The sequence below is a fragment of the Ambystoma mexicanum genome, chromosome 3q (assembly GCF_040938575.1).
Source record: "Ambystoma mexicanum isolate Mex_15411 chromosome 3q, UKY_AmexF1_1, whole genome shotgun sequence".
NCBI lineage: Eukaryota > Metazoa > Chordata > Amphibia > Caudata > Ambystomatidae > Ambystoma > Ambystoma mexicanum.
In genome coordinates, this window is record NC_090926.1 from 23,695,650 (window position 1) to 23,708,336 (window position 12,687).

At 45.2% G+C, this 12,687-nt stretch overlaps 1 protein-coding gene across 1 annotated transcript in view; it reads left to right on the forward strand.

The window, feature by feature from the left end:
• FAM227A (family with sequence similarity 227 member A) overlaps positions 1-12,687 on the forward strand; it is a 450,054-nt gene that overhangs the window by 276,017 nt on the left and 161,350 nt on the right. Inside the window, exon 11 of the mRNA XM_069652969.1 lies at positions 11,785-11,873. Coding sequence (XP_069509070.1) covers positions 11,785-11,873 — 89 coding nt within the window. The remainder of the gene's footprint in view (positions 1-11,784; positions 11,874-12,687) is intronic.

Sequence of the window (12,687 nt, forward strand, 5' to 3'; positions counted from 1 at the left end):
TAGACCCACAAAACTAATCTATGATGTATTTTTATTGTGTTTTTCACCACCAAAGTGTAGCGCCAATGGGTATGTCTGATCTCCATTTTTTATGCCTCTATAATGTTGCAGGATACGCAATTTAAGTGGGCCAATTGTGGATCCTATATAATGTAACCCACAACTGCATGTGATCGCGTAAACTACAAATTTAGTAAGACACGTTATTTTCTGCTTGTATTTCCATTGTTTCCCATTGGCACTAATCGGTGAGCCTTTAGAGATATGATTGCACATTTTGCATTTGCCACATTTCTTAAAGCCCGCATTTTCCCGGTTGTCTGAAAACCAGCTCGATGATGCAACATTGGTTCTCACTTCACTTGGTGCAAGGATGTTTTTCAATATTGGGGCTTTGCGAAAAGTTACACTCGGTTTTGACTCCAATACTTTGCACAGGTCTCTGTCTGTTAGTATGTTCCAGTGTCTGTGCATGATGGCTTTGATATGTTTGGCTTGTTGATTGTAGCCTGTTATAAACCTTATTGTTTCATTTTTAGGTTTAGAGTTAGGTTTGAATAGTTCTCTTCTGGATTGTTTCTCTGCTTTGTTGAAGCATTTCGTCACTGTTTTTTTTTAGCATCCTCTGTCTACAAATCTGTTGCCAATGTTTTTTGCTTCTTTTTGGAAATCTACCTCTTTGCTACACACTCTTTTCGCCCTCAGAAATTCTCCATACGGTATAGATTTTTTAAGAGCTAAGGAGTGGCGACTGCGGGCATGAAGCGTGGAGTTAGAACTGGTTTCTTTCCTATATAGGGTGGTAGTTGGTTTATCTTGATCAATTTGAAATAGAACATCTAGAAATACCAATTTGCTGTTAAGGTTTAAAATGGTAATATACTTTTCTAATTCATTTTCAGTCCCATCCCATATTAAGAACAGATCATCAATAAATCGATGACACATCACTATATATTTAGGAAATTCTTCTAACTCTTCATTCCATGCCACTGTAGTTTCCTACCACCCCATGTATAAATTGGCGTAGGTGGGCGCCATGCATGACCCTATGGCCGTGCCCTGGGTTTGTCTGTATATTGCATCATCATACAGGAAGAAATTGTGTTCCAAGCAAAATTTTAACATATCTATCAGCATGTTATTATGCTGACGGTAGCTCACAGATCTGCTGTCCAGAAAGTGACAGCATGCATTCAATCCATATTTGGGCTGTATTGACGTGTACAAGGACACTACGGCTAAGGAGACAAGGAAGTAATTGGGCTCCCAGTTGATATCATTTAATTTCAGCAGAAAATCTGATGTGTCCCGAATGTATGAGTTCAGACTTAGCACAAATGGCTGGAAGAAATGGTCTAGGAATCTAGAGGTTTTTTCTAAGAGGCTTCCTATTGAGGACACTATCGGGCGTCCTGGAGGATCTATTAAGGTTTTATGGATCTTTGGATTAAAGTAGATCAACGGGGTGATAGGATGAGCATTCTTCAGAAAATGATATTCGTCATCATTAATCAGATCTTGTTCACACCAATTGAGCAGTAGTGTATAGTATTTGCTGTTGATGATTCTCAAAACAGATTTTTCAGCTATTTCATAACAAGATGTGTCGCTGAGTTGTCTGTTTGCTTCTTTGACATAGCTGGTGCTGTCCATAATAACTATACTCCCTCCTTGTATGAGGGCCGGATCACTATATTGTGCATACTCAACCCACACAAAACTCACACAACCATTTCTCTCCCAGCATTCCGCACGCACTTTACCACACCGCATCAACAACACATAAACAGCACCTACAGCACATGAGGTCTTGCCCGATCCGATACTTGTACCAAAGCCCATCACTCAGTGCATACCGAGCTGAAGCTGCCAACAGCACACCACCTCTCCCACTCTCCTACTCCCCTCCTCCCGACTAACCCTAACTGCCCTCCTTCCTGTTTACAGATCCGCCAGAACGGCAGGGGACCAATTCCGTTGGTGATGGTGCGCTATATTAGTACCTTTAACGTAACATATTGTCGGTGAAGCTTGCCTCGTCGGGCAGGGGAGCCTACAATGAGGATCTCTGTTTTTTCTCCTTTAAAACAGAGGCTATTGCCGCCATCCAGTTCTGGATGATGGAATAGATTATGTTAACACAGATGGTGTCCTGTTCGAGGTTGCCTGATATTGGGATAAGTAGTTGTGTGTCGTCTGTGAAGTTGGTATATATTACTCCCATTGCATCTAGTGCTGCAAAAAGTAACAGGATGCATAGTTTCCCTGTGTCCCTGATAATGTCCATCTGTTTTTTGAGATCCAGTATGGGCTGTCTTCATACTGTCTCTAGGGCGGAATCCTGATTGTCTTTCCCCTAGTAGTTGATTATTTTCGAGGTCGGCTTGGACTTGGATATAGGCAATTTTGTCTATAATTTTGAGGAGGAAGGGGACTGTGGTGATGGGTCTATAATTGGTAGGGGTTGTGGGGTCCAAGGTGTTTTTTTTAGGAGGGGGTAACCAGGCTTCTTTGATATTCGTTGGGATGGTTTTAGTGTTGAATGAGGCATTGACAAAATTAGTGAAGATGGGTGCTAGGGTCGGGGCGCAGTCCTTAGCTAATCTGGCAGGAAAGTTGTTTCCTTTGCAATTGGAGGGTTTAAGTGAAGCTATAGTTTTTAGTACCTGATCGGTGGTCACTGGGGTAAAATGGAATTCAGGTATATTAGTTGTAGTTTCTTTCGATGGTATTGGTGGTTGGCTCTATGTTGGCTGCTAGAAGATTTCTTTGCAAATCGATTTTGTTTTGAAGAGTATTTATTTTGGAGGCTAGTGCGTCCTTGATGGTGGTGCACCATGCTTTACTTTGACTATGCTGGGAGGAGGGATGGGTGTTCCTAGTTCTTTGATAATGGCAAACAGCTCTTTACTATTTGAAGTGGCATTGGTGATGCGTAGGTTAAGGGAGCTTGCTTTCTGGGTGCATACTTCCAATTTATAGGTTTTAGATATTAGTTGGAGTTCTTTTTTGGATTCGCTAGTGGGATTTTTCCTAGAGAGGTGTTCTAGTTCTCTTTTTTTCCTTCTGAGTTCGATGAGGTCATAATTGAACCATATGTTGCTGCGCTTATGTTTGGAAATTTTAGATCTGAGAGGAGCTATTTCATTGATGGCTAATTTCAAACAGGTATAGTAGTGCATTGAAATGGTGTCAGGGTTGGAGTCAGTTGGTGGTTGTGTATTTCAGCTTGTTAGCTTGTTCAGCAGGGGCGTTACGTTTTCGGGGATGAGTTTCCTAGAGTTTCACATAAGGATAGGTATAGAAGGGGTGGCTATTGGGGTGAGGTCCCCAGTTGTGATAATGTTGAACCTGATGAGGAGGTGATCGGTCCAAGACATTTCTGTGATATCTTCTAGGAGGACTGTGGTGTTCAATGTTTGAATCCAGTCCACGGTTCGTCCTTTTGAGTGGGTTGGGGCATTAACAATTTGTATGAATTGCATTTCTAGGAATGCATTGTGGAAGGCAGTAGCTTTGTGGTCCGATTGGTCATTGAATCCCAGATTGATGCCTCCTAGGAGAATACATTTAGTGTTGGGTTTGAGGAGTGGGGAAATTAGTAGGGGTAATTCAGTGTCCGGATTGTTGGTAGAACTGGGGGCTCTATAGACTATTAGGAATTTGATGGTGGTTTTGGGGTCTATGATTAGCTTAAGAGCTAGGAGTTTGTAGCCTGGTAGGGTTTCCATTTTACATTCTCTGAACTGGCGACTCATTGTGGAGATGATAGCAACTCCTCCTCCGGTGGCCTCATGGCGATCTGCTCTAAGTAATGTATAGTCAGATGGTATGGCTAGTGTGAGCAATGGGCCTGATGCTTGGTGGATCCAGGTTTCAGTTATTACAAGAAAGTCAAATTTGTTCTCAAGAATAAGGTCATGTAAGTCTATGGCATGTGCGCCTAGAGATCTTTCATTGAGTAGGGCACCCTTAAAAGGTTCTGTTGCTCGGGGGAGCAGAGTGCTTGGGTTATGAGGGCTGGTGGGGAGGTGGGGTGGTATATTGTGTTTATTGGTGTTGGGTTTGGGGTGTGATGGTATGCTGAGGTTGGTGGTTTTGTGGGTGTCGGCTACTTGGTATCTGGCTATGTTAGTAATAGCTAGTTAGCAATAGTGAGGAAAGCATAGGCATTCACACAGGATCTGGCTACAACAGCACACCACACCTAATAATCAATAGGGGACAAAGGGAGAGGTGCAAGGGAAAACCTGGGACAGACTCCAAAAGAAGGTAAAGGAACAGGAGCAGGGAAAAACGAAACCACAAGGACAAACCTTCCCCCTCCCCACCCAGGGAAGGAAAGGCAAAATGGGACAAAATGCTAAATCTATAATTGAAGAGTAAGTACTTCTGCCGAACTCAGATCGTGATGGGGATGAGGAGATTGCAATGCCACGGTGCTCAACTCGGTGACCTCGGAAAGCCACTCTACGCCGCTCCGCGTTTAGCATTAGTTTTTCTCTGACAAGCTTCTCCTCCAGCAATCCAAAGCAAGGACAGACTGTCTCTCAGCCTCAGACAGCCCTTCTCTGCCACTCCATGCTGCTCCACGATTAGCCGGGGTTGCTCTCTGACGAGCTTCTCTTCCAGCAATACAGAGCAAGGACAGACTGTCTCTCAGCCTCAGACAGCCACTCTCCGCCACTCCGCACCACTCCACGGTTACCAGGGGTTTTTCTCTGACAAGCTATAACAAGCTACCCCTCCAGCAATACACAGCAAGGACAGACTGTCTCTCAGCCTCAGACAACCACTCTCCACCACTCCATGCCGCTCCACGATTTGCAGGGGTTTTTCTCCGACAAGCTCCTCCAGCAATACACAACAAGGACAGACTGTCTCTCAGCCTCAGACAGCCATTCTCTGCCACTCCATGCCGCTCCATGGTTAGCAGTGGCTTTTCTCTGACAAGCTCCTCTTCCAGCATTGCACAGCAAGGACAGACTGTCTCTCAAACTCAGACAGCCACTCTCCGACACTCCACCATTTTAGTCAGTCATTCCTATAGAATTATTGCTCACTAGACTGGTTTACTCCTGATGGAGCAGTATTTAAGGAGAGACCAGGATACCTTCAGGATGGAAATAATTGGAGGGTGGGATCGCACTAGCCTGGCAAAAGGAAGATCAAAGGAACCCTTTTGAACTTGTTCCTCTATCTTGACTGTAACATCCTCTTGATGTCCTGTGCATCCTCTTCACACACCCAATGCTACTTATCAGGTTAACTTTGGTCATACCAGATGAAGCAATGGTTATGCTGGCCTTGTTCAGACATTCCTTGGAGTTTGCTAACTATGAACTTCCTAGCCAACCTTCCACTGTCAGTCTCAGTTTGCCTTCTCTTTGATGTTTAGCCCATGGGTGGAATGGGGAGGAATCCCTTGTCTCATCCACAACACTGGGTGCTTAAAGTACTGCAGATCAAATCATCTTCCACTACTTGCCCTTTAAATAATCTCAAACAAAAGGCAGAGTTTACTGCTGCTGCCTTTGCAGAGCCGTAGAAATCATGTTTTGATATTTGGAAGTTGCTGTTTTACATTCTTATTCCCTAGCATGACTTCTCTCCTGTGGGACCCGCCAGCAGTTTCCAGTCCCAACCCTACCGTTTTGAGAACTCCACGTATGCGCTTCTCCGTGAATCCTATTTGGACTGTGAATTCCAAGATGGCAGACTACGCTACTAAAGTCTTGGGCCACGTAGTGGGGAATCTGTTAAATACACCTGAAGTATCAAGTCAAAAACAGTTCCCATTTACATGTTTAAGTCATTAACAGAAGCCCGACACATGTGGAGGGGACAAGCTCCTATATGAGCCTGTTCAGAAAAACAACAGTGGTACATTTTTCGGAGTAGCAAAACAGGGAGGTGTGAAAACGCAGAAGTTCAGAGCGAGCTGAAGAAGCACAAAGCGGGGGAGGTGTGTAAAGAGCTGAGGTGCAGAAAGAGAGAACTGAGGTTGCAGGAGGAGGTGCAGAGAGCTTATGGTGCCGGAGCGGAGGAGAGTACAAAATGCATTGGAAGTGAACCGCAAAAAAGAGAAGGGAGTACAAAAGATGTTGGAGGGTGAGGGCATCCCATATGAGGAGACAGTACAGGAGAGGAGGGCATCAAGTTTAGAGAGGAGAGTGCAGAAGAGAACCAAGGAGGTGAAGCCCAAAGAAGACGGGAGAGAGCCAAAGAGGTTGAAGGAGAGTAAGAAGAGGGGAGAGAGTGAGAGGAGCATTTGAGGGGAATGGGCAAAGAGGAAAGTCCATGGTTAAGGCACTAGAGAAAGGAGTACAACATAAGACAAGAGGATAGTGGGAAGTTCCCTGGAGGCACAGTGTCACAACAGTAAGACAGTTAGACAATGACAACCTACCCATTGTCTGCGAGAAGTGGGAGGAGCAAAGAACTAGTGGTGGTACCATAAGTAAGTCAGTTGATCAGTAGCTCAAAGGTCAGAAGTGAGACTTAAAAACAGGCTCCCATGCAAAAGTAAACATCAGTTTAGTGATCAGGGAAGAGAGATGGACTTTGGTAACAGGATCAGGCCCCTGGACAGGGAAGCAAAGTAGAACCAGACCAGGCACCTGGAGACTCTCCTGGCCTACCTCCCTTCTGGGAGGCACTGTGGACTGTATGACTATTTGTATCAAGGGTGTTTTTGTGGCTCTAAGGAAAGGACAAACCTGTACATCGGCTAAGCGGTGCAACCAATCCATTGGTCTGCAGAGGAAAGTGGCGCCCAGAGACTGTGAGTGGCACCACAAAGAGACAGAGAGCTAGACTATCGAGGACTTTCTTTGTAGATCCAAGGATAGGACACACCTGTACATATACTGAAACATTTAAAATTGGTTCCTGACAATTATGGGGCTGCATAGAGAGACCCCCAATACTGACCTGGGGACCGTATTGTCAGAAAGGTAAGTTAAAGAGGGTCCCAGAGCACCTTCTCATAAAATCTGGATTAAGCAGCACCCTGTTAAGGGCAATCTGTGAGAAACGTCTTTTCTCTAAAGTCATCCTGACCAAGAGACTAAATCAAGCCTTATAGAGGAGTGCTGCCAGGGAAATGTATCTGTAGGGTAATTTCCCACTTGTTTGGGATTTTTTTCAATCCTAAAAGAAAGCCTGAACACCCATTAACGTGAAGCCCCAAAGAAAGACTTTATTTTTAAAAGGATACTGAATGTTCTGATCGTGTTTTCCTCATGGCTTTGTGACTCCAGCCTATAATGGCTCCTATTGTTGACGTTATATAACCCTGTTGTTTTGCTCATAATGCAATCGTTACCTGTCATCAATACATCAGACACGTTAAGGGATTATGCCTTCCCATGTTCCTCACCAACCCAATGCCCTTTAGGTAATGCACACAATGTGTCTGTTCCTCCGTGGTGCCTAAGATATAATGATGTAACAATGCCTACATCTTCTCCATGGGGTAGACAGGGACCCCTAATGGAAGATTTTAGGTGCCAAGTGTGATGCATTGGAGGGACAGAGCCTCCTTGTCCTGTTATCATGTGTGTTCTGTGTTATATTCTGCACAGGAGTCCATGTGGGACTCCTGGCAGTGCAGCTCTTCCTCTTTTTGGTTTGGTGTACAGACCCTTGGGATACCATTATGGCCCTATGTACTCCTAGTGTATGTTTGTGGGCACCTGTGTGTGGCCCACAGAGCAGGGTATGGGCTGGTGGCTCCATTCTGAATTTGACAGGTGCTCTGAGTATCCTCCATTTTGGGATACCCAGGCACTGCCACTGGAATCAGTTGATTCCTGATAGGTGACAAGATGGCCCCTATGGCCTCTTGCTTTCTATTGCCTGTTACCTCGCTTTCCCAAAGATCTGGGAAGCCCCGACTCTGTCCCTTCCCCTGACTGGCTGTTGGTTGGAAGTTCCATATATGCTATTGTGGGTAAGCTCCGGCCAGACTGCCTGGAGCCTTCCCAATGACTGTATGTTGTGGGTACGCCCTTGGGGTGGGACCTGGGTGAATGGAGTGTGTGACCAATATGCATTCCATGTTATGGGTGTCTGGTTTCTGGTGTGTGACACAATGACTGAGACCTTCCCGAAACTGGTATGAATGCAGTGTGGAGTACTGAATGGCTGGGTGCTTGTCCCAATCCACATTCCGCCTTGTGAGTGTCTGGATGGAGAAGAATGGCCTGAATGCACTTTGACCCTGATTGGCTGCCTAACTGCGTGAATGCCCTTCTGAATGATTGGTTGCCTGAGTGTGACCCAGCAGAGTGAATGAGAGACAGAACAGTATATCTGGGGACCTCTCACTGATGGAAATCGTTCAGAAGCTGATGTCGAAACTTGATGCTTACTCTCGAAGCCGAGCAGGAAGAAGAAGAATTTCTGCTGCTTTCCTTCATCGCAATCTGAAAGCATTGTGCCGTCGAGGACTGATCCAAGAGACGACCTGGCTAGGAGACCTCTTCCTGAGCTGCGAGGGAACATCGTGCACCAGCTAATCTTCACCAAGGCTCCCTGGAAGTCAGTCATTGAAAGGCTGCCGACCGGAGATGGGGGACAGCTGAGGAATCTGAAGCGAAGCGCCTGGACTTTGAAGTCCATCGCTGTCAACAACCTTCTTCGTCGACTGGAGCCGCAACGCCCCATTGCCTAAGACATTTGAATCAAGGATGCCCTTGCTCATCACAATCAACCGCTTTGTCCCATTGGAGAAAGTCAAGGTCGCGAACAAACCGAGAAGAATCCGCTGGTGGGTTTCCTACCAACCGAAGTCCTCTAAGAAGCCGACAAAGATCCGAAAGCATGCCGTGGTAGAGTCCTGATCCCGATGCCAAACACTGACGACCGGACGTTCTTGCTGGACCTATGTTCTTTATTGACTCTTTGCGGCAACGAACTATCATCGTCGAGGTGCACCGCATGCCTCCTCTTCGCAGGATGTCTACAACCGATCGTCAGCGAGCACCGCAAGGACCGAAGCTGCTGCCTCAACGACATTGTTCACCCTTTTTTTCGAGGAATCTCAACGATCCGTGGCTCTTGCCTTTAAAGGGAGTTCACTCAAGAACGATCCATCGACGACCCGTCTTCGAACTCTCCAACACCAAGTACATTGGGGTAGTAGAACATTTGTAGAAGGAAATAGTACTCTTCTAAACAATATATGGACTGGGCTTGTCAATATAGTTTATTTACAGGTTGCCCAGGTGGGGGGATCCTCACACAGAACTGTGCCTATTGATAGGGGCCCAGTATTCTGCCAATTGTTTGATCAACTTGTTTTCTCCCAAGTCTATGGTTGATACCTTTTGCTATTGATTTGTATGTCATTTGAAACTGTCAGCAGTTGGCACATTTTAATGGAATCAGAGTAATTGTGGTACCACATAGAAATTGTACACAAAGTGTGTTATTGCGTGTGTATATAGCTTGCACCTTATTTATATAAAGAACGGTGTTATCACTAACATAGTGTGTGGACATTCCTTTGTGGTGGCTTTGGGGACTACACTGTACTTAAGAACCAGCCTGCATCACCGTCTGAGAGCTTAAGCCTTGATTGCTCGTCCGTAGCTACCCTATAGAGAATCTTGGCTGGGGTGCTTTGTGCTTCTACTCTGCCATATAGAGGGCAGGAGTACAGAAAACCCCCCTCCAGTCTTTACAGCAAGGCTCATGCACGTCTATATAAATGTATTCATCTTTTAGCCAATAACTACAGAGTCTATTAAATAAGGATCACGATCATACGTGCAAATGAAGTGAGTGTAATCTCCTTAAGCTAGTCTCTGTCCAAATTCACCATAAACATAGACATTTGTGGAAGATCTACATATACATACACTTGCGAACAATGCATTAATTTAGGAAATTCTGGGCAATACTATGAACATCTCTTTGTTCACACAGTGGGGGGTCTGTTTCTATGATATAAACCTTTCCACCTCAGACTGACACGTGACTTTCATTATGGAGAAATTTCACCATGTATGCCTGCCTGTGGGGACAATCTCACTAATCGTCACATAAGGTACTCTAGGAGAGAGCTATAGATGACTGGCGTATGACACTTACTCAAAAGAGGGGTTGGGGTTCTCCGTTTCTTGTGTGTTTTGACATCTGCCCAGTTCTTGAGTCCCTGGACCCGACTGGATGCCTAAATCCCTCCAGAGGCTCAGACGTGGCTACTCCCCAGAATGTCTCTCGCGAGTGGCTCTCTAGGGTAGTGTATGCCATGCTAAGAATTAGATTGTAGTGTTCATTGGGACCCCTCCCTGCTCTAGCAGCAGCGCGCCATTTGGGGGGTGTTTTCCGGGGCTCGTCCTGGCACTTATTGTCTCAGACTCACTTTAATCATGAAGTGGTGATAGTCAGCGCATCCATCAACCACAATGAGCAGTCGCAAGTTGTAGTGTAACCCCAAATATGTCATCTCCGTGGGGACCAGGTATGGGTGGTGACATCAGTGGTGGGGAACTGCCCACCTGCAGTGTCACAGGAGTGCTAGAAAATGTTTGGGCCCTGGCACTTCTTTGTTACAAAGTAAGCACTGTCGAGCAGGAAGCACAGGCACTCCATAACTTGGAAGGGGTCTATCAAAAGCTGTTCCTGCATGTTTTCTCAATTCCTCGTTACACAAAAATCTACAATGTGCTTTTTTCCACTATTGACTCCTGTGGGTCCTTATCTCCCCCTCTCGCCAGGATCTTCCCCTAGGGCTAGGTCACACCATCTACCTTCCAGAACAGACCAATTCATTTCTCTGGGGTAGCACACCACCTGATCTGTTGTAGCAGGGCCCAGGGAAGCACCATTACCCATTATTCTCGGGATCCTTTTCTGGCTGCAATTCATTTACACTTCACACTGTAAACATGTTCCAATCCTTAAGTCATACCCAAAGAGGGATTCAAGTTAACCTAGCTGGACCTGGCATGACTGTTCCCTCCCTGTACTTCTTATCTAGACGATTGGCGCTGCCAACAAAGCCACATGCTTCATTGGTAAGGGTCTGGACCTTACAATGTCACTTCATCTCTGCATCCTTTAGGATAAACCTAGACCTCACATCTATGGCATATTCACTTGTGATCCACCAAGCTTCCGGGTAAGCTGAGAAAAATGTCATGAGTACTGCATGTTACTGAATGGAATCTAAGATGGCTGCTGTGTGGGTACAGGGCAGGGGCTAAGCATACATCTACTTATTATCTGAAGTAAAAAGGGAGAGAATGAGTGAATAGGCCACACAAATAGTTCACAGACAATGTTTCAAAAGCATGCAAATCTATGAAAGATTTCAACTCTACACAGTGTCTGATATCTTTGGCTCACATCTGATCTAAACTAAGTGCTAAAAGTAACAACCAGGTGCAGGTCTAGCAGCTCACCTACTTCTTGGCTAGTATTGAAAAGGCACCAACAAGATGGTAGGCTTTTAACATGGCACACTCCAACATGTGTCCAAATGTTTGTTGCATTTTTATCAGGTTTCGCTGCTTTCAATTGAATGTTTTCACTCTAGAATAGAAAAAAATGTCATCTGCAGTATTCCAGTTGCACCGTGGTATCTAATTTTACTGCATTTCAAACATTGTCACTTCTAGAGTATCATGTTCGGTTTTGGATGCAGGGTCTTGATTGTGTCCAGTTCTGGGGGTCACATCTGGAGTACTGTACTCAGTTCTTGTTGTGTTCTAATGAACATGAGTCTCTTTCTGCATCTTTTAGATTCCTCAATTTCCTTTATCCACACAGCCGCTGCAGACACTACAGTGGATGCCCAGCTTTCCTCTGTCAGCCTGTCAAAATGGAAGTGTGTCCCCCTCCAGCGGATGCGCAGCAAGGTGAGTCCATTTTCTTTTGTGTACTGGTAAGACCAGTGCCCTTTAAGTCATGATCCAGGGGTGCCGCCATACTGGTTCGTAAAACCATTATGTTATCAATCCTCTCTTATGTTCACAATGAAGCAAGTTTCTTTGTGAAGCTCAAGTTTCAAGACTGTTAGGTCTTTTGCTGTCATGTTTATACCCCCACAGTAGTTGATATCCTTTGTTTCCACATGGTGTCACAGCACATCCAGAAAAATAGGTAGGGTTAGATGGTGCCGGACACAGTCCTTGATAGATCACTGGGGCTAGCCAGATGCTACGCTGAAGTAAAGCAGCCAGGATGCTGAAGGTTCTAAATAGAGATCAAGGACTTTGTGACATTTGGAGTCTGCAGCACATTGCAGGAGGAGACTATACCTTTTATTCTGTCTCCAATACCTTGTACTCGAGACTGGTTTCCTGAAGAGAAATGTGGGTGCTCCCAGCTGGGACATCCATTGTGTCAATTGAGAAGGAAACAGGTTTACCCTATATAGGAGATGTAGAAACCCTTAAGGCAGTTTTGTACTCGATTAGACTGTGGGGCAAGGAGGAGCTCCTTGAGTTTAAAGATGCAGTGATTGACCTCCTGGGCCAACAAGGAAGTTCGTTTTGCTTTGTCTTGTTTTGATTATTCATTTATAATACACACTGGATCCTAGGGTATCAGGGCGCAGCAGTTACAGGTAATGCAAAGCTTAATTAACAAGTTACAAGATATAGCAAGAAGATGCAGGCAGGGTAATACAAGTATGGTGCAAGAGTACCGGAATATATACATGGTTACAAA